The sequence below is a fragment of the Meriones unguiculatus genome, chromosome 3 (genome assembly GCF_030254825.1).
Source record: "Meriones unguiculatus strain TT.TT164.6M chromosome 3, Bangor_MerUng_6.1, whole genome shotgun sequence".
In the NCBI taxonomy this organism is placed as follows: domain Eukaryota; kingdom Metazoa; phylum Chordata; class Mammalia; order Rodentia; family Muridae; genus Meriones; species Meriones unguiculatus.
In genome coordinates this window covers 128323016-128344954 of record NC_083351.1, presented here as the reverse complement: position 1 = coordinate 128344954, position 21939 = coordinate 128323016, and the positions used below count along the sequence as shown (strand labels likewise).

The window sequence follows — 21939 nt, the reverse complement described above, 5'->3', positions numbered from 1 at the left end:
TTTGTTAGTGGTGGTGGTGGTAGTGGTAGAGGTAGTGGCCGTGGTGGTGGTGACGGTTGTGGTGATGGTGGCTGCAATATTTAATTACTTTCCAATTCTGGAAAACACATATTCCTGGAAAATGCAAAGCTAATTCTTAGGTCTTGGTTAGAAAAAAAGCAAAGTGTCATGAACATAGAGCCAGAAGAAAGTCCTTGAAAGCATAGAAAGGTATATAAACAAGAAGAAAGTGTGTGGTGAAAACACGGAGGTTCATTAAGGGAGGAAAAGAAAAATGAGGAAGTGAGTTTCACTGTTTCTTCTATTGCTCAAGTCAGATGTGAAAGACTCATCTCACTGAACCTGAGAGTCAAACCTTGGTAGGAGGTGTAGGGTATGGTACACACTTGATCAGAGCTGTGCATGGGGATCCAGCATGCTCTCGGCGCCTCTACACTGATCAACGGTCTCAGAATAATCACTATGCATCTGTTGGTTTCCAGTCCCTTGGGGATAGGAAATACAGGTACAATATATTCCTAACATCAAGAGCTAGCAATAAATAAAAATATATTTATATGCAGTTTGATGCATATTTTAATTCTTTGTGTAATTTAGAGATGTTTGGAGATATTAACTTCACTATTGGGATGCTGAATAAGGAGGACAACATTAGCAAGGTAGGCAAAGATCTCGTTCTCATTTGCCTTCTATAATCCAGCTGTTGAGACAGTCTTATACATGCTCTCCTTGGCTTCAACTTCCTTCTTTTTCTTTTCTTTCCTTTTTTTCCCCCCTGGCTTTTCTTATGTGCTTAAATCTTTTAGAAAATGCATTTGTAAAAGAAATCATTATGGTGCTGAAATAGTGGTATTTAGCATTTCAAAAATCACAGACGTTCCTAAAGAATATGCCTATTCGTAACTATATGTAGGTAGGTGTGGAAATAGGGAAATGCCAGATTCATAACCCTGTGGTTTAGATTCTCCTCCTTATAATGTAAGGGTTGCTTTGAAAATGTGCGGACTTGCCATGCTCATCTATCATCCTGTCCCACAATCTGAAATTTTCTCTAGAAATAGGCTTTCCAGACATCAACTACCAAACAACAGCTCCTACCTTTCACTGAACACTTGCCTATGAAGTACAGTTCATGATGCCCTATCCACAACAAGTGGTAGATACTATTTATTCCTCCCAACTCTGTGATGCTGTGTTTCTAGTCTCATTTGAGGACTGAGAAAAATGAAACACTGATACCTCGTGTGACTTCCCTATATAAGGACAGCTGCAGCATATCCGGCACGCCTAATGTCAACAGAGTCATCCTAACAACTGTTCAACATTGCCTCTTGTGAAAGACCGTGCCTTTGCTGCTATTTCGTGACTTTGTGATGTCCAACCCTTCTTGCCCATTGTTAGCTTGAAGAAAATACCAAAGACTGGGCCTCACTGATAGGGATTTAATTATTTCCTTTAATGACGAGGCAAGGCAAATGAAGCAGAGATGGTCCTGACATTAGATATGATTAACAACTATTTTATGAGTATCATATTAGAAACTAACATTCCCACACAGCGCTGTTTTCAAACACCTAGAAACACCTTGGAAATTATTTCCGGACTGTTTGAGTACCAAGATAAAGTTTCTAGGAAAAAAAAAAAAAGACTAAAGAATAGTAATTTTAGCAACCACTTCTAGGTTGCTTTCTTGCCAGAGAAAATTGATCAGTAAAAATGGATAAGAGTCTATACAGAAAGCGCAGCAGTTAGGAACACATGCTGCTCTAAGATCTGGATTGGTTCCCAGTACCCACACCTGGTAGCCCCTAAGTGCCTACAGCCCTAGTTCTACACCCCCTCTTCTGTCCTCTGTGGTTATTATGTTCACATATACATAGGTACACACAGAAACAATCACATAAATAAAAACAAATACCTTTTTTAAAAGAAATAGAAATGGAGTCAAGCATGATTGATCATACCTTTAATCCCAGCACTCAATAGCAGAAGTAGGCAGACCTATATGAGTTTGAGGCCAGCCTAGACAACATGGCAAGTTCCAAGCAAGTCATCCCTACATGTGAAATGTATTTTTTTAATAAAAATGGGCTCAGGTTGCAGTGAAAATAAAAATATCCAGCATGATGCATGAAGGACTCAGCCAAGATCCAGGTGCTCACAGAACCAGCATACAAGTGAAGTTCTCTGTGACTCTTTTATCATTTCTGAGTCTATTAGTGGCACTGAACATAAAGAATTGTGAACATTAATGAAACATTCCAAATAAAGAGTATATCTCAGCTCCATACATAATGAAGGTGACCCTGGCAAAGACAGCAAGTGCTTCAAAAATCAAAAAAAAATATACATGGAACAAAAGCAGTCTCTCTTAGGTGCTAAAATAGGCTCAAGAAACACAAAGAAGAAAGACAACTATATCTTTTTTTAACATTTTCTAGGGCCAGGCCTATAGGCTAGTATAAACACCATAAACACAGGTACAGTTCCTGGAGGTGTGTGCTTTGAGCAACTGGAGAACTGAGAACTCCAGTCTCTCTTCCATCCTTCACAGGACATCTTCAGCATCTACCAGACTTGTAAAATCCACAACATGGGCATTGGTTCAAAATATGTGTCTCCTAGAGCTGCAATGCTGTCCGAGAAGGTCTCCCATATTGTCTCAGAAAAGGCATAGATGAAATGAAAACCTATAACATTCTTTGGGATGCAACTTCACAGCGTAGCAATTACCCTTACAATACAGGGTGCTCCTTAGAACCATAACAATGGCCCCGGTTCTAAGAGCAGCAATCCAGGTGATGGACACTTCCTTGAAAGAGCTACAACAGGGACTGTCAGATACTTTGAGATACTGACTTCAATACCGCTGATTCAATTAGATCTTGTCTTAGAAATGTAACAAGTTAAAATAAGTTTCAGAATTAATGTCACTCTATATGTAAGCCTTTGACTCATAAATATGCATATTATGCTTAGAAAATATCTTTTGTATAGTTTCTTGCTGTCATTTATTTAGGCTTCTTCAGAGTGCTTTATTTTTGCAACTCATACACCTTTATACCCTTCTGTGTTCACAGGAAGAAATTTATGGTCATCTCGCTTCTTTTATTCAGAATACTGACATCTTGGATGATGCAATAGTCCAAAGGTTAATTTATTACACTTCTAAGGACATGAGGGATGAGGAAGTAAGTTTGCCTCATGGTAGTGAGTGACTGGTATTGAATGGAGACTGAGTGACTCAATACACTATGTAGATGCACAAAAGCCTTTCCTTCATGGCTGTCAGGACCAAAACTGGAATATAGAGTTACATACAGAGCCTGCTGGTTACCACTGCACAGATTAGGGAAAGGAGACAACTGTAAGAAAGACTTTAGAGGAAATACCATCTTTTAGAGGAGGAAGTTTGTACTTGAGAGAGTTGGTTTCACAACAATCTGCTCACAGGAAAGACACCTAGCCCACAATTTCCTTGGCTCCCATATCTCTTCCTATCTCAATATCTGCCTCCTTTTCTTGCATTGTATGATGGTTTCCAGGTCTCAATGCAGGAATTACTCATACTCTTTGTTTAAGCTCTTTTATGCATACAATTTGGGGAGGGGGGTTCATTTTCCTTAGTGGGAAGTTTGATTTAATTTACCCTACTCACTATCACCAAAAATAGAAGTACCTCCCAATATTTCTAAATTTGAAGATAATTAGGTGAAAATGACACCAAAATTAAAGCTCTTGACCCCTAGCCCAATTCCTTCTACATTTACTTATTCAACAGTAAGTCATTTTCTTAAACATAAAAGATAAACTCTGCATCAAGGTACCTAATCAAATAGCAAGAAAATAATGACCCAGGATCAGTGACCCAGACCTGTAACACCAGTCCTTGGGAAGCAGGAGCAGGGGGGGAATCATGAGTTTAAGATCTGCCTGAGCTACATCAGTGATACTCTGTCTGAAGAAAAGAAAAGAAACACTGATTGGCCCCAAGTCTGTAAGAACTGCAAAACAAATTGCCCCAGCATTCTAGTTTCTGACACTTACCTGAGAGATTTGTACTCGGAATTTGAAACAGTCTATTCTCCCTCTATCTCAAATCTAGGTGAACTTAGAATACTGCATAGACTATCTCCTCACCGCTTTTAGATTCACTCTTCCACTTATTTTTATTTTCAGAGTCCCAGAGAAATCAGAATGTTGGCTGGTGAGGTGTTCGTGTCTCTTGCTGCTCATGATTTCAACTCTGTCATGTATGAAGTGCAAAGTAACTTCAGGATTCTAGAGCTTCCAAATGAATTTGTTGTGCTTGCCCTAGCTGAACTGGCAACCAGCTATGGTATGAAAGGAACACACCACATTTTCTTTAGGAAATAACTACCCCTGACTAATTGTCTAAAACCCCAAGGAGAGTTAAGGAGAGTTAGTGTCCCCCTAAGTTCTACTGCACTAAAGAACATTGGTGGAAAGACGTGAGAGCTATTATGAGCATAGATGACCATGATGATCAGCCATTGGTTCAGGATGCACTAAATATGGCTGGGCTCTCTTCCAGCCTCCTCTTCCCCTTCTCCCTTTGCACTTACAGAAACACATTCTCCATGAGACAATAGGCTGCCAACGACAGGACACATAAATGAAAACAGTTTTCTACTATTTGTTTCTATAGCACCTTATTGAACAGATGCTATTCAGCACCTGTCACATTTGCTATACTTTGGGGACACAGGTGATGCTATATTGGAGATGTGGACACTAATGAAGTGACAATACAAAACTGCTTATCACTAAACCACACATATAGGTACCTACATAGCTAGTGCTTTCCTTCAGACCCACCACACCTTGATTAACCATAGTCAGGCTTTCAAGTCAGGGAGAAAAAGCAAGAACATTCTTCCTACTGCCCTCTACCTGTCTGTTTCATTCCGTTCCGGTGGCATTTGTGGACGCAAGAGTCGGGAACCCCACATGAAAGAGTGAATGATGCCCTTTCCTCTTGTGTCCTTCACCGCAGTGTCCCAAAGTATCCCCTTCATGATGATGACTATGCTCACCATGCAGACCATGCTCAGGCTGGTAGAGGATGAAAATATGAAGCAAACCTTCTGTATAGGTGGGTACGCCTGGGATTCTTTTTCTTTTACCCTTCAGACCAGCCATGCTTCCAGTACACTACTCAAACAATGCAGACAGCTCACAACAAGTTTTCCAAAGAGTTTATACGAACCCTGCTCTGCCATCAGTGTGTAACAATGCCAACTGCACCTTCGTCTAGTTGTCATGTGACACTGTGTTAAATATATTTCATTCTGGACAGAGTATCTCTTAGTAATAAAACTGTATCACAGCAGTTTTAGTTTACATTTAATAAAATATAAATTTCATTGTTTCATTAGTTAAAATTAATTAAAATTGGCTAAGCAATTTTATTTTATTTTATTTGATGAAGTATTAAGATGATTTAGAAACTTTCATTAATTGTTCTCCTTTTAGAATAAATTGACAGTTCTTCCCATCTTTATGTTTTTCTCAGTCTGTGGTTATTGTCTTTGTTTTTGTTCTAATGCAGCCCTTGAAAATTTCAGTAAGGCTATTTACAAGTATATCAACCACTGGAAGGATTTTCCCTACCCCAAATTAGATGCTAATCGGCTCTCTGACAAGATCTTCATGCTGTTCCGGTACATAGTGGAGAAATGGGTCCCCCAGGCCTCGCCCATGAATGTGAGTGGGGCTTCAGATGGGCTCAGGCTGCAAACCCTCATCCCGGTCACACGTTGTTTAGACTTTAGTTATACACACACGTATATATATACATATGTGTGTGTGCATATACATGCATATATCATAAAATTTAGTGACTTTCTTTGGTTTCCTGCCTACACTTTAAGTTATTAAAACATTTTTAAAAATCTTTCACAGTTAAATCAGCAAATGTACAACTTTTGAAATCTCTTTTTCTTACATGATATGTTCAGTTATTATTGACCTCATTAGTTATGTTTTGGAAGGTACATAAAGACTAGCAATTTTTCTGTCTACTTCAAGTCTCTGTTTACCCATTGTCCCATCCAAAGTTTCTTAAAGAACAACATGCCAAATCCTGTTCCAGCTGATGGAGATATACCAAAGATCAAACAGACTAAAATCTCACACTGGTGTTTCAATGTGAAAGGAGAACAATGAGTAAATGAGGGAATGTCAACCCTTTCATGTGTTCTATGTCCTAAACTACATTTGAACTGAACCATTAGCTTGAGAAAAGCAATGGGTCCAAAAAAATCTACCACTAACACAATATTAAATAACATCGGATTCACTCAGCTGTGTAAATACTGTAGTTCTTTATGTTGAATGAATTATAAAATATTTTCACATATATATATATAATTTAATCCTAACATAATTTTTATTAATATAAATATTAAAGTAGATTGTGTTATATCTTGTTTAGGTTTCTTCACGCTATCTTATAAGAACATTAAGACTGGGTTTGTTTTCTAATTGTGGGACTTTTTACATCTCGTGTTTTAAAAGCACTTTTTACGTTTGAGATGGTTAAAACTTTAACCAGTGAAGCCTTTAAAGTATGTCTTCTCTGAGGCACCCGGACAGCAAAATTCAGCACCTTCATTCCATGGCTTCCCACAAGAGCCAGGCAAGTGCCTAAGAAGCAGTGGGACTCCATTCAGCGGGGAGCTCTGGCAAGGCTGTAGCGTTGGAAATGAGCTTTACATCTCAGGGCAGAAATAAACCGCTGCAGCACAGGCTAGAGACAGGGAAAAGGCATGCTTCAGTGAGTTCCGTAGAAGGGGCGCAGTAGACCGAAGAAAGAAATTAATGGAACCAGAAATGTCATCGTGGTGGTCATATAATGAAGAGACTTAAATGTTGTACAGGATTTGGGACTTTATTTCTTAAGAATGAGATCTCTGAAACATTCCCAAGGAGTATTTGAATATGAGAAAAGTAATTTTGAAGAAATACCAGATAAATGTTTTAGATAGTTTTGTTACTGTGACCAAAAGCCTGACAAGAAGCAACTTAGTGGAGGAAGGGTTTGTTTTAACTTTGTTGGAGAGGACACAATCCAATGCAAAAGGAAAGCATGGCTGAAAGCATGGCTGAAAGCAGCTCCAATAGTGGGAAGATTTTGCACCTTGGTGAAAACAGGAAGCAGAAACAAAGAGGAAGTGGCTCCATGCTATAAAACCTTCAGACCCACCCTCCATGACCTCCAACACGGCTTCATCTTTCAAAAGTTGTACAAACTACTGAAACAGTATCACCAGATAAAGAGCAAGTGTGAAAATACATGAGTCCATGGAGGGTAATTCAAACTACAACACCACATATAGGGATAAATGGAAGCAAAAATGATCAGAAGACTATAAAGCCATTCCAGGTGATAAATGGTAAGATCAATTACTACAGTGTCATTCATTCTGATCAGAGGAGGTGGAATCTGATGAGCAGAATAAAAAAGATTTGATATGAACTGGATGCTGACAGTGGAGGAAATGGAGGCCCTTGTGATGAGCCCCAGATTTTTGATGTAGGTGACCTTGGTACCACTATATTCTATAAAGAATGAGGACGAATGACAAGCTCGAGGAGGTAGGTTTAATGCAGACATACTGACTTAAATGCTGTTGATACATTCCAGCAGATGTATTAGTAGGCTTGGATACATTCAGGCTCATAATTAAGAAGAAAATAAAAAACTGGCTACATAGGTTTAAGCACCATCACTATTTAAATAACAACTGAATGATTTGAGATACTTTTATCCAAGGACAGCATGAAGAGCTGTCATGCTGCTCCTTAAGAATTAAGTTCTGGGGAAATGCAAAGGAATAGCTCATGCCAGAAGATGGTGAAAGGTTTCTGAAGAAAGAGGAAAAAAAATGAATGAGAGGCATTTCAAAATAGCAAGTAAAGATCTATATTCCATCACTACAGAGCTCAAGAAAGAAGAATACTGGAAAGTATGCAGTGCACAGAAATGTTCATGAGAAGAACCAGCCCAGCTCTCACAGTCTCAAGTGAAATAAATGGTATTGCTATGAGGCACTAAGTTTTTATATGGTTTTACAGATCACCACATATATTAGCTATGGAAAGTAGTATGCTATCAAAGTGTACACTCAGCCATTAATTTTTACTTAAAATTTATTTTTTAAAAAAAGATAGTGATGTCTAGACTTTTATGATCAGTGTTTGTTATATATTTTGTTTTGTTCACTCCCAGTGTCAAATGGAAGTTGGATAACAGCAGATTTTGGGGTGGTGGGGGTAAGAAGTGGGGGTAGAAAATTTAGAACAGAGCATCTTAACAACTCTGCTCTGAGAAAAGGAGGAAAGTAAATAGACTATTGTAGGGGAAACACTGTGAGGGGAAAGTGACAAAGTAATATGAAATGTGTTACATTCTCCTTGGGAATACATGAACAAACATCTCTTCATCGCAGATAGGGAAATAACAACACATTAAATTGTCACCAAAGTCCAACTTGGTGAACCAATAGGTTTTACTGGAGTTACTTAAAGGGATATAGGTAAGAAGTTAGTTACAGGAACAGAAATGGCTCTAAGACAGCCACATCACCAAAGCGCATCCTAACATGGGTGACAGCTCACAGAAGCTAGAAACTTAGAGTGTGTCACACAACCTAAAGGTGCTCTGCCAGGTTGGAGGGTGTCCTTTCCTGGTAGCTCAGCTGGTTTCTCCTACTTTCAGGCAGTTCAGCTTGTCTGAGACAGTCTCTCACCATTTCTCGCCACTTTTATATACCTGGGAAGAGAGGGACCAGCGAATCTTGTCAGTTTCAGGAACTTCCTGCAGACACTGAATTTATTTCCTGAGCTTAGTCAGCCCGCTAGAAGAATGGAATCTCTCACCGACTCTTAGAACAATCTACTGCTTCACCGCCCTGTAAACAACTTGTGTCATGATGAGCCTCCCTCAAAATGAAAGATTTTCATTTCAGACAGTGAAGCATTCTGTCACTGGAAACAAATTTCCCTGCTGGAAGAAATGTTTCATCTCTCTTTAAAACATCCTGTTGCTTTACTGCACATCCTGTGTCTTAGCAAGCTTCCCTCCAAAATGGAAGATTTCAGTCCGGGGGAAACTGCTGCTCAACAGAAAGTCACTAAATATTTTATAGTATTGGGAGAATTTTTAATTCATTAATATGACGAAAGTGACTACAAAATAGACTGCTAAAGCACTAGTAGCATGAGTCTGATGACCTTTAGATCTCCAGAATTCACAAAAAAAGCTAGAAGTGGCAGAGAGCAAGCATCTGAAATCTGCAAGCGAAGACAGGGGAATGAGAAGAAACTCTGAGCTGTCGAACCTGACTAACACAGAAACAAGCAAAAAACAACCTGTCTTACCAGCTGAAAGATTAAAACTAAACACCTATGTTGTTCTCTGACTTCCACATGTGAGTCACGAGCATGTGTGCATGTGAACACCTAAGGGAATTCAAATACATACACACATATCATACACTGAAAAAAACTGAAAAGCTCATATTGAAATAAACATCCACATTGACACACATGTGGATACAAATGTCGTTCATTGCTCCTGCAGCAGTCCTTACCTGCGCATTTTCAAAAATAGAACGCCTTCGTGTCTAGAGGTGTTATTTTCCTAGGGGAGATTTGGGTGTTCCCCAGATACACTCAGTGCCCTGGACAATATGCACACTGTGTAGTGCAGTGTCAACAATGATCTTCGTTTGTTGCCCCTACAGACTTTGACCATAGTCAAGGCCCATGGCCCCACCGTGAGCCTGCTGCTGCACAGGGAAGACTTTCGTGAATTCTCGCTGAGCCAAGTATCCTGGCTCCTGAGCCAGTACAAAGACAAGGAGAGTGATTTCTACGTCACGCAGGTGAGAGACTCCATTTGCAACTTTTCTGAAAACAGCAGGTCTCGGAAGAGCTCAGGGAACTCAAATACTTGTTCAATAGCTCCGTTTAACTACTTATTGGGGCATAGCCAACACAGAGCTCATCGCAGCTGTTGTTGGGGACTCGAAAGGGGAGCAAAGAGCTGCCGCTGAAAGCTGCAGAGTTCAGAATCACTACAAAAACTGAATCAAGGTCGGGCTTGTCTGTCTCATAACCTGTAATCACTGGCCTTCATCCCTTGTGCGACTGCTTCGCTGGCAGTGTCTACCTAACCCATGAGTGCTTCTGTTTTAGAGTCTGAAGCAGATACTGACTGCTGCAGTCCTCTATGACATTGTCTTTCCCAAGAACCTGAGAAGGTCAATCCTCACCAGTTTGCTCCACCAGGTAGGAAGTCCATGCTGCCAAATCTGCTAGTTCCATTTAAACTATTTCTCTCTGCTTTTGACTTCTGTCTGCTCCCCAACTGCTGTTTCTCCCTGTTCAGATCTGCCAAGTTCCAGAGGCTCCCATCAAGGAAAACAAAATTGAAGCTTCGAGCTGCTTCCTCATCCTAGGTATGACACAGCATCCAGAGTGTTAATAAAAAATATCTAAAAGTGTCAAAGAGTGGGCCGTCACTGGGACTGCTTCCACACACATACAGAATGTTTCTTAAGCTCACGGCATTCTCAGCTTGAACAGAGTGGAGAGTCATGCCAGGCTGTCCAGGGCCAGGCGGTTCCAGGTAGACAGTCTTATCTGCTACCAACCAGAACATTTTCTAGGAAACCAGCATGAATTTCTCACCCTAAAGATAGGAAATTGCTTTTTCTCTGGGTGTGTCGGATGCTGAGATATTGTCGAGCCCTAAGTCGTGGCTTGATTATTAGCTTTGTTCTTGGTCATTCCTTTGATGCCAAGAACTTGAGTGAAAAAAAAAATCCCTTTCTACTCCTTTTCTTCTTATTTTTTCATTGTCTTACTTCTCTTTTTTATCACCTTTTTAAATGCCTGGCACAGATTACAAGGGAGATATCAAATTTCCTGTATCGATACCTCAACTCACACTTGAAAACAGCCATTGGATTCCTCTGACACCACCTCACCCAGATCTCTCCTACCTCATTGCCTATCTATTATGTTTTTTAAGTATTTTAAACCTTTTTTTTTAACATTTATGGTTATTTTGAGTGTATGTCTATGCACTGTGTGTGCAATGCCCTTGGAGACCAGAAGAGGGACTGAATCTGTAACTGGAGTGAAAGATAGTTCTGAAGTCTTGTGTGGGTTCTGGGAATCAAACTATGCCTCCTCTAGATGAGCAATCAGTGTTGTTAACTGCTGAGTCATCTCTCCAGCCCTCTGTAATCTCTCTTTACTCCTCTAATTATATGCCTCTTCTTCCTTGTCACCCCAATTCACTAATTCACTTAACACTGATAACTCCCCAGTCAAGCTGGCCTCCCTCTATCTAGGCATTTTCTTGCTCTGCCCTGTAGCTCTCAGCTTCCAGGCTGGTGAGGCATCGCTGGCACCTCTGCCTCCACCTTCCTTGTTCTTGCCATGCCCCATCATAGTTCTTGCCACGCCCCTTCATGTACTTCTCCTATTCTTATAGGGACACTAATTCCTTTGAATTCGAACCTATTCTCCTAGATTGTCTTTAACAACTTCTTTAACTTCCACATGTTTGAGCAGAATAACCAAGGTCTTGCAAGTTCCTTAGAAAACAAACTGCGTAACTAGCTCTGCATTACTACCGACTCAATACGGAAGCCTGGAAGTCACAAAACAAACCAAAGAATGGCCCTTGACAGTCCTCCTGAGGAAATTGCTGTCTTCTCATTCACAAGTACCTTACCTAAGAAGAAAATTAGTTCCTCTATGTGACTCATGAACGTATTAAAAGAACATAATGTGTAATTAGCATATGCTAATATGAATCCCTTGAAGGAATGCTCACAAGTTTGGTATTTCTAAACCTGCAGCTCATGCCGGTCCGGCAGATTTGCTGGATTTTTTTGATGAACAAATAAGAAGTACCAATGAGGCTGTTCGAACAGGAATCTTAGCTCTGTTAAGATCAACTATCAATGCTGAAGGTAAGTACTAAAAGCAAAGCCAGACTAATTCATCAGCAGAGGCCCACAGTTCCAGATCCTTTACCACACCTTCTAGGTGATGTCACATACAAGTGAGACTATCTTCTTGGTTTTTCTTAGCCTCCCCCGTCTGAGCAGGCATGTTCAGTTGCTTCTCATCTTTTGTGAAATTTATGAACCCATTTCTTTTAGAATGATGAAGAAATTTTAAAAATTAAATTAAAAATTTAGAAGATCTAGTAGTTTAGTGAGGTCATAAATGGTCACAGGGTATAGAATTTTCTACAGTTAGAACATGGTTGACTGTAATGAATTACTTTATCTCATTACTTCCAAAAATCACATTTTCATGATAGTGGTATCTTTTATTAACATTTTAAATTCTAATTGCCCACCATATTTTTTCTTCTTTAGTAATAATAATAATAACAATGATAATAATAATAATAACAATGATACATTATAAAACGGTTGATATCTTGAATTCAGTTAAATGTGGGAATCCATTTTTTTCATAACATGGTAGTTTAAAGATCTAGTTGTTGAAGAAACAGCTGGTAACCATACAAAGCTAACATCCTGGGCAGGGTGTATTGAGTACATCCCGGAACTAAATCCATGATGCAAGAAATAGGTGTAATAGAAAATTAGAAGATAGGTAGGAGGAGAATGATCCGCATATATTAACAAGCAGAGCTTTAATTCTATTTGTTTTCACCAATTCTAGATCACACTGCATTCCTACTGTGTTTGACCTCAGTTTCTCCTTGTGACTTTCAGAACCCAAGTTTAGGAATCATACGACTTCAATTGAAAAAATAGTCAAGCTTATCATGAGTGACCTCAATGTAAAAGTAAGAAAGTAAATAGGTGCTTTTATTTGGTTGGTGGTGGCTTTAGGAATGACTGCAATTATTATGGTTCCTTGAGGATCTAGTGTGAAACTTCTTTATTAATTGCTCAGTGGTCAATGTCATTCTTAAAAGAACTCAATCCCAAAAGATAAATTACATCTGAATTTACATAAAGTTCCAACAAACTTCAACATTCAACACTGCAGCATTCAACACTGCAATGTATGTTCTTCAAATAGTCAGTTATAAAGATGATGTGGGCCGAAGAGAGGGCTCCATGAGAAAATGTACGTACTGCTAAGCATGACAACGTGAGGATTAATCCTGAGGATCCTCATGCTGGACAAAAATACTCATTCCATCGGGTTGTCTTTTCATCTCCACACATGTGCTGTAGAATGCACACATATACATACACATGTGCACACAAAATAAATAGAAAAAAATTAAATATGACTACCTACATGTGAGCTGAACAAGAACAAGAACAGAGGAAAATTCAGGAGGCCTCAACCCTACACAAAGAACCACAGAAACTAAGGCATGTTGGGAGTAGCAGAAATAGTCTTCCCTGGGGAAGGGCACATCAACTGGTTGTCCAACACCAAATGGTCAGCCCTGAAAACATGAACATGCAAGAAATATTATACATACGGAGCACGCTGCACATACATATTTAATAAATATATATATATGTATAGATACGTGTGTAGCAACAGTAAAAAAAGAGGTTATGCGTCTGAAAAAGAACAAGGAAAGACATATGAGAGGGTTTTAGAGGGAGGAAAGGGAATGGAGAAATTATGTGATTGTATTATAATTTCAAAAATAAATCATTTTTAAAGATAATGCATATTTTCCCCAAAATAAGCCATGAGTCTTTTTCTTAGCATAGATGTCCTATTTTTCAACCTAAGTCCATCAAGAGTCAGTCCTGTATGTGGAAGATTGCCTGATGTTTCTTATGTCCTGGTATTCAATTCAGGCTCTTCACATTAGAAAACAATTATAATAGGAAATTAACAAGTATTTTAATTTTTATATGAAACAATACTTTGAAAGAAGCCCCATGAGGAGAACGAATTTCTCCTAAGAGATTCTGGAACTCATGACAGAGTTCCCACCTTTGGCTGGCTCCTGAAGTTGTTAGGAGAGTGGGAGGGGCACCCTTTCCTCTTTGGACCATAAATGGTTTCAGCTTATTACTCTTCCCCCAGGTAAGGAAGTCCACCCTTCTTCTCATCCAAACCATGTGCGAGAAGGGCTACATCGAAGCTCGAGAAGGATGGCCATTGATTGACTATATCTTCTCCCAGTTTGCCATGGCCAGCAGGAACCTGGTACGAACATACTGCAGTTTTGATTTCTGTTCTCCGCCAGGTGCAGCTGACTCATTGAAACTCAAACAAAATGATGGTGCCCAAAGTCTGTCTTACCACGTTTCTCTATTTTTCTTTAAGCCCCTAGTTCTCTTGGGCCCTCACTAATTTCCCTTCACTAATGTCATTTCTAGTGAACACACAGTAGGTTAAATCAGTTTTCTCTGAGGAAGGAATCTGGCCTCCAGATGAGGAAGGCTAGGAAAATTTAAGTGGCTTTAGTCACAAATACTATAGACATGACTTAATTAATTGGAGCTGCAAAAGCAAAATTCCCTTGAACTGGGTGGCTTCTAAACAATGTTTATGATTTTGTGTCTAATAAGATCTGGTCCCTCCTACACAGTGTCTTCTCAACACATCCACCCAAGAAGCAGGGACTGGCTGGTTCTTAGGTCCCTTTCACAAAACTCCGATTCCAACACATGCCTGCCTAGCACCTAAACTATCTTTGGAGTGCTGTCATTGCTTCTACCATCACTTTGAGTTTTAGGATTTCAATATTTGAATCTTTAGGAGAAAGAAACATTCAGGCCATAGCAACTAAGACTAGCTTTCTATCAAGGAGTAGGTGTGAAGTCCCAGCCATTTTAAGAAGACAGTCACCGCTGAAATTGTAATCTACTCACTGGCAAACAGTGCTTTGCATTTTTTTTCCCTAGAGGAAATGGCAAACGCCTAGATCCTCCAAAAGAGCCTTAAAACATTTGCTTTTGTTTTTTAGCCAGTCCTATATCTTCCAACCCAATGGGCCCTTTCACGCGGAAACTTGATTGGTATTAGGGGTCCGGACTGCTGTGTTCCATGAGCTCTTAGACTGAATATCAATGTCTTCTGCCCCAGAGTCTGAAAACACACTGAAGTAAGGTTAAAGGAAATTGTTTAACATTTCTTAAAGGAGACACCGATGAAATCTAACTTGGAAAAAGATGAAATGGGGGAGAGAACTGTTCAAGAAGCAAGCCTGGAGGTGTTAAAGTCCCTGGACCCACTGGTGATTGGGATGCCCCAGGTAAGGGACTTTCATTACCACTTACGGGACTGAGGTCACCTGTCTCGGGACCTGCTCATCTGTGGGTACAGACATGGTTTCGCACAAGGTGTATTCTCAGCTCGTTTGATGTTCTGTTTGTAAGAATTGTGGTTTGATGCTCAGCACAAAGCCAAGAGAGATTTCTTAAAACAAGATAAACTTTATAATTAAGACAACAGATAAGAGTTCTGTGTAGAGAGTACAGTACATTTCATAAGGACTCTATTACTTCTCTTCTGACCTGAACTTACCTAGAAATATTTCCGAGCAGAGAGAGTAGTTTTAATGTACCCAGGCTCAGGACCAAGTTATTCTGAACTTCAGAGAGAGGATCCTGAGAAACTGTTTTTCTTGAGCAAAATAGCCTGAAAATAGATTTTAATGGCTCAAAAGCATTGGCAGAAGCAGGTTCTCCTCCTCCAATTGTAGTGGGTCTGAGGCTTCATCTGGGTTAGATGTAGTCATTTAGTTGTTTGGAATATTTATTTCAAAAGCATATTATGAAGCTATATTCCAAATGTAATAAACCAGCACATCAGAATCTACAGCTTAAAAAGTGACAGTATTTCTGGTGCACACTAAAGTCTGAAACCTTATGATTGAGTAGTCAGCAATGCAATAACCCAGGACTTCAGCCTAAATGGTAAACAATCTGGCATATCAGACTCCTGCCCTGTGGTTAATGAACTAATGACAATGTTAATCAAAAGGTAAATACAAAAAAGAATCAGTGTATGGACCCCATGGGATGGCACACGAGTAGCCTAAGACAAACAAACTGTGTATCTGACCAGATGCTAGTTATAAGAGCCAAACGGCAGCACCTAAATACAAGTGAAACCGGGAGGGCTTTAGAGACCTTACAGTGGAAAGGGGATTAGCAATTAAATACAGACGCAAGTGAAAAAAGGTCCAAGTTGACAATAAGGTTTCCTTCAGAACTAGGAAGGTGGCAAAGGAACTGCAGAGCACAGGGGGAATAACCGCAGCCCGGTTGTTGTCCTGTCATCTTCACTCTCACTTAGCGCCTCACTTCAACGCTGGAGTTTGGGAAAATACGTGGAATAATTTCACGTTGACAAGAAGAACCCTGGCTTTGGCGAGGGAGTCCAGAGAGGCAGGACTACCCATGGTGCCTCCAGACATCATTCAAAATGAAGAATTTTCCTGCTCCAAAGTCGAGAGTCAGCTCCACTGGGAAACAGCCCTCCACAGTCCCTGCAACTAGCGCTTAAACATCAATGCGCAGACATTTTATTTCTCTTTGAATTGACCCGAAGGCCGAAGTAACACACAACAGACAAGTTTCTAAAAGAGAGGGGGGAAACATCAGTGAATATTAGGAAGTATGGGAAACAAGAAGTAACCCTTTCCATGCTTTCGACAGGTGCTGTGGCCGCGAATCCTGACTTTTGTGGTACCCGAGGAATACACAGGAACGCTAGACTACCTGTTTAACATCATCCGGATTCTGATTACAGCGGAAGAGAAGAAGAAGCGTGACAAACAGGACTCAACAGCGCTTGTCATCTCTACAGGAGCTGGTTCGTACATCCATAAATAGAGCAAAACTTTTCTGTTCTGAGAGACTCATTCCAGGATGGCTACCAACACACTTTGAGCTCACACCCCAATATGAATTTTCCTGGGCCCCCACAGTGATGATGAAAATTGCTTTCTCTTTCTAGTGAAACTTCCTTCATCTCAGCAGCTGCTGGCGCGACTTCTGGTGAGTGACAAAGAACCAAGATGGGATGAATTTAAGATGATAATATACCCAATTCAGGTTAAAATAAATTTCTCAGAAAAAAATTGCTTGAACTCTCTCAAAGACAAACTAAGATGAGATGATGACTTTCTGCTATGCTCATGGAAGTCATGAAAACTTATTACTGACAGAATTATCTCCTCACTCTGAAACTCTTATTAAACTTATTTAAAAATAAACATGAAATTCAGGTTCAGACCCAAGGTGAGACCACCCCCAGATTAAAATTTAAATAAACGTGTACTGAATCTCATCCATAAGTACCATCAATCAAATCCCATATTTATTGTGTAGATTTCTCTTCTCCATATCTGGCCACATATGTATCACCTATTCAAACAATATTCTACATGTCCTTATTAATACATACATACAAGTGTTGATTCTTTCCATTAATTTTTCTGTTCCTTGTTTCCATTTTTTTTTACCTTTATCATCAGGCCAAGATAGATAGATAGACAGACAGATAGGTGGATAGATAGATAGATAGATAGATAGATAAAACAATTCCATAAATATTAACATTAACCTTGAACAAGTAAGAAGAGACTTGGGTTATTTGTTAAAAGAGCATCTAATTTAGGAATGAGGGGACAGCAAAATGACAAGTCAAAGGCAGGTGAGCCTGTTCCATACATTCTTACCTGATGATCATTTCCTACTCTGCCCCTTAGGTAATAGCTATCCTGGCCAGTTTAGGGCAATTGTGTGGAGCAAGTGCAATAGGACTTCTGAAGATAATGCCTGAAATAATTCATCCTAAGCTGGTAGACTTGTGGAAAACACGATTGCCTGAGCTTCTACAACCACTTGAAGGTACGAGGAATAGTGGTTGTGTCCATGTGCTAGGAAGGCAAGACCACAAAGAAAGGCTGATCTGTCATCTGTAAGACAAAACTGCTCATTTTAGGCACCTAAGGCAATGAACTTGATAGGTAAGGAAGTCATCTCTATTTTGTTTTACTTGAGTCCTTACTATCTAGTTCTCACATGTCGAGGTCATGGGATGGAGGAAAAGAGTCCCAAAACTTTTGTTTTGGCTGGGTTTTTTTCCCCTCATGTAGAAACATTTTCTTTTGCTATTATCTAAAAGGAAGATGCTTGCTGATGTATGCCTCTAATCTTAATACTTGAGAGGTGGAAATAATCTTGTTAAAGGTCATTCTCAACTACATAGTGAAGTTTGAGGCCAGCCTGGGTTATATGATAAAATAGAAATAGGGCCTGGGTGATGCCTTAGTGGGTAAAGGCATTTGTCATCAAGCATAACAGCCTGAGTTGGATCTCTGGAACATGCTGGTAGAAGAGAAATAATTCCTGAAAGATGACCTCTGACCTCTATATGTGTTTGTGTCTGTCTGTGTGTGTGTGTGTGTGTGTGTTTGTATGTCTTTGTCTATGTCTTTGTGTGCAATCATTTGCGTGTTTGTGCACAAACAAAAACTGAAAAATTTCATGTTAACATATTAAAATGTGCATTATGAAATGTGCATCATTTCAGTCATTATTTCTGAAATTAGAAAAAATAACTAGATCTTAGCATTGATTGAAGACACTGTATTTGACAAGAAGTTTGAAGTTGCCAACCTGGTACATTACATCTCAAAACACTCATCCTGGACAAAGAGAACGCTTTCAGCTGAAACTGCCTCTCCCACTGGATGCTGAGTCAGGGAAAAATATTACATTCATTTTCTTTTCTAGGAAATAACACCAGCATCGTGCTGTGGGAAACCATGCTGCTGCAGGTAAGGCTGGGTCCTCCACTGACTACTGATGGGCAGCAGGTAAGGCTGGGTCCTCAAGAACTATTGATTATGGAGGGTGAAATCAGCTACTTATTCCGCTTCTCCACTAAATTAACAGCAAACAAATGCATTCCAAAGACGAGGGAGCATCTTGGCTTGAGGAAATGACTAGCGAGTTGAAATAATCTCCTTAATCTTCCTTAGGTCATACTGGGAACAATAATGTTTGCTCTTCAGTTTGGGTGCATTAAAGAGAATTTTACTAAGTATCTTTCTCTCTTGTAAATCTTGACTTTTCAAGGATTTTTATCCCCTTCATTGTTTTGTCATTCAAAGAACACAGATTAATATAAATACCACTGCCATGGTCCAAAATGAAACTCTTTCTTTCTATTTGCTTCTTATCCTCACCCACCCTTGGTTTCTAAAGCCCTAAGCAGCCCCTGCTCTCTCCTGTCTCCAGAAAACAATCTCCTCTGTAGTTAATAAACACCCTGGACTTTTAAAACCAACAGTCGTGTAGGGAATGTCAAGTCTCAGGTAGTTGTGGACAGGAGATTTCCCTCTCAGGAACACACAGGCAGTGGAAGAGCTCACAGAGAGGAAGCTTTTGGTTTGGCAGGTTTCCCATCATAACCTGTCTGGGTAGGAAATTCCTATGGCTTCTTGAGAATGCCAGTTTCCAGGCTAGCAGAATGGCTCAACAGATAAGAGAGCTTGTTTCCAAGGCTGACATTCCTTGTTTCATCAGCATTCCTCTATTAAAGAGAACCAACTCCCACAAACTGTCCTCACACCTCCACACATGCACAATAAGTAAATAAACAGATGGTTCTTTTTAATTACAAAAGTATCAGTTTTCAGTGGTCTCACCACAGTATTTTCTCTGCCTCTTTTCAATGCTTCTTCCAAAATCAGCATTTGTTTCTCTTAGATAAAAATGCACTGGAAGATCTGAAAGTGATGGCCCAGCTCAGCTGGCCCTCAGTTCATAGATCCCTTCTATATGAAGTAGTTCATAGATCTACTTCTCTTCTATCTTCCTTCCTGTCTCAAAATCCCCATCTTCTATTTGCCAGCTACTGTTTTAAAAATAGGTTTCTGTGATGGGGAATTTCTTTCTTCTAGCAGGAAGCCTCCAGAACAGTTCGTTTCCTGCTTCCAGTCTTGAGTGTGCAGCTAATCTTTTTTTTTTTTTCAAAGCTGTATAACATATGTTCTTCCCTCAAACTTCCAGGACCATTTCGTTTATTGTCTTGAAGAGCCCCAATAGCTGAGCTCTGGTTTTAAAATCGGAACCATCCTTCACAAGCCTTTGACATTAAGTGTTCTTTTCTAAGCTTAAAGAGGAGGGAATATAAGAGAAATAATATGTTTTAGAAATCCTAAGAGATTTTTGTCCTCCATTGAGATAAAAATTCCTTATAATACCATCTATGAAGCAATACAAGGATTCAAGAGTCTCCCCTGTGATCTGTTTGGGAACATCTGGTAAGATCAGGAAGATCCACTTAGAGGGAAGCAAGCGTGCACCTGTGCCTATTATTTGGCTGCTGAAAACATTCTGTTCTCTATTGAAGAGCTTTCTCTCCTATTTCGTAGGCAATAAGCCACACAAACATTGACCAATGGAGTTTTCCAACTCTATCAAAATTTTAAAAATGTTAACTAAAATTCATTTCTGATTGTATTCTAACCCAGAACCCCTGCACAGATGTAGCCCATGGCAGTTTAGTGTCTAAGTGGGTTACATAGTGATGGGAAGAGGGACTGTCTCTGACATAATCTGATTGGCCTGCTCTTTGATCACCTCCCCCTGAGGGGGAAGCAGCCTTACCAAGCCACAGCAGAGGACAATGCAGCCACTTTTGATGAGAACTGATAGACTAAGATCAGAAAGGAGAGGAGAACCTCACCTATCAGTGGACTTGGGGAAGGGGCATGCATGCAGAAAGAGGAGGGAGGGTGGGATCCGGAGGGGAGGAGGGAGGCGCTTATGGGAGGATACAAAATGAATAAAGTGTAATTAATAAAAAAAAATTTGTAATAGCTTTGTACCTCCGTAATTTCTACATCTGTGTATTTTAGTCTTAATGGGAATTCAGAACATATCAAAGAGCAGTTTTAAAAATAAATAAAGGCACAGTTTCCAAAATAAAACAAGTTCCTTAATGAGAAAAGAATGATCCCGGTCACATATATTCATCCTTTAGAAAGTCAGGAAAGTCTGACCAAGAAAGCCCACCAGGTAGTCAAATTCACATCTAAGCTTCCACTTCCTGCAACAGCTCCTCAAGGAATCTTTATGGAAAATCAGTGACGTGGCCTGGACCAGTCAACTGAGTCGAGACTTCAGCCAGCAAATGAGCAGTTACTGCAACAGCTCGATGGAAAAGGTTGGTTTTTTCAGAAAAAAAAAAAAAAAAAAACACTTTGGAATCCACCTTATGATCCAAAATGGCTGCTCAAGCCCCATCTTGTCCTCAGTGCATTCAGAACGAGAAAATAATGATCAGATAAAGGAGTTCCCTTAGGTCCTTGCTGAGTGTTAAGTACTTCCTTCTTCTCTTCACCCCACGTGTAGACCAGCATGCTTATAAGAGACCACCCATCTTTACAGACTACTGGTACACAATATATTTGTACTTGGCTAGAATGCAGGGATCTCTTCTAAAGGAGGAAGAGTGGACACAGGAATATAAATCTAAGCACTGGTTAAACTGCCAGTTTGTACTTTGATCTCCATTATGCCACTGTTATAAGCTGGGCAGCCAGAAACAATACTAAAATTCATCAAGGTAAAAGGCAATTGGTTGTTCAAAAATCCAGCTCTTGGGTTCCATTGTGTCATGTCCATAACCCTCTACCCTCTAAGGTTCCATTTTAAATGGGATTTGAAACCAGGGTCTGCTATGCCCTCCTAAAGTAGCCTGAGGAAAACTGTTTTAGATCTCCAAATCTTCAGAATGTTTGATATAGGTCAAGGGTCTCAACAGGTGCAGAAGCAGGTCCCTAAGGAAAGCAAGTAGTACATATGTGCTGGGTATAAAAGCAGCATGGATCGTGGTCATTAGTAGGTTAAAATCATTCATAAATTTTGGTTTTCTATCAAGACATTTTTTAAGTTTGGCAGTTTCTATAAC

At 39.8% G+C, this 21939-nt stretch overlaps 1 protein-coding gene across 1 annotated transcript in view; it reads left to right on the top strand.

Moving 5' to 3' along the window:
* The window catches only part of Mroh2b (maestro heat like repeat family member 2B), a 58635-nt gene that overhangs the window by 883 nt on the left and 35813 nt on the right, over nucleotides 1-21939 (top strand). Inside the window, exons 2-18 of the mRNA XM_021664027.2 lie at nucleotides 598-659; nucleotides 3081-3191; nucleotides 4180-4339; nucleotides 5018-5116; nucleotides 5573-5727; nucleotides 9771-9911; nucleotides 10225-10317; nucleotides 10418-10487; nucleotides 11901-12014; nucleotides 12795-12868; nucleotides 14086-14208; nucleotides 15146-15259; nucleotides 16668-16824; nucleotides 16969-17009; nucleotides 17723-17864; nucleotides 18753-18796; nucleotides 21085-21192. Coding sequence (XP_021519702.1) covers nucleotides 598-659; nucleotides 3081-3191; nucleotides 4180-4339; nucleotides 5018-5116; nucleotides 5573-5727; nucleotides 9771-9911; nucleotides 10225-10317; nucleotides 10418-10487; nucleotides 11901-12014; nucleotides 12795-12868; nucleotides 14086-14208; nucleotides 15146-15259; nucleotides 16668-16824; nucleotides 16969-17009; nucleotides 17723-17864; nucleotides 18753-18796; nucleotides 21085-21192 — 1808 coding nt within the window. The remainder of the gene's footprint in view (nucleotides 1-597; nucleotides 660-3080; nucleotides 3192-4179; nucleotides 4340-5017; nucleotides 5117-5572; nucleotides 5728-9770; nucleotides 9912-10224; nucleotides 10318-10417; nucleotides 10488-11900; nucleotides 12015-12794; nucleotides 12869-14085; nucleotides 14209-15145; nucleotides 15260-16667; nucleotides 16825-16968; nucleotides 17010-17722; nucleotides 17865-18752; nucleotides 18797-21084; nucleotides 21193-21939) is intronic.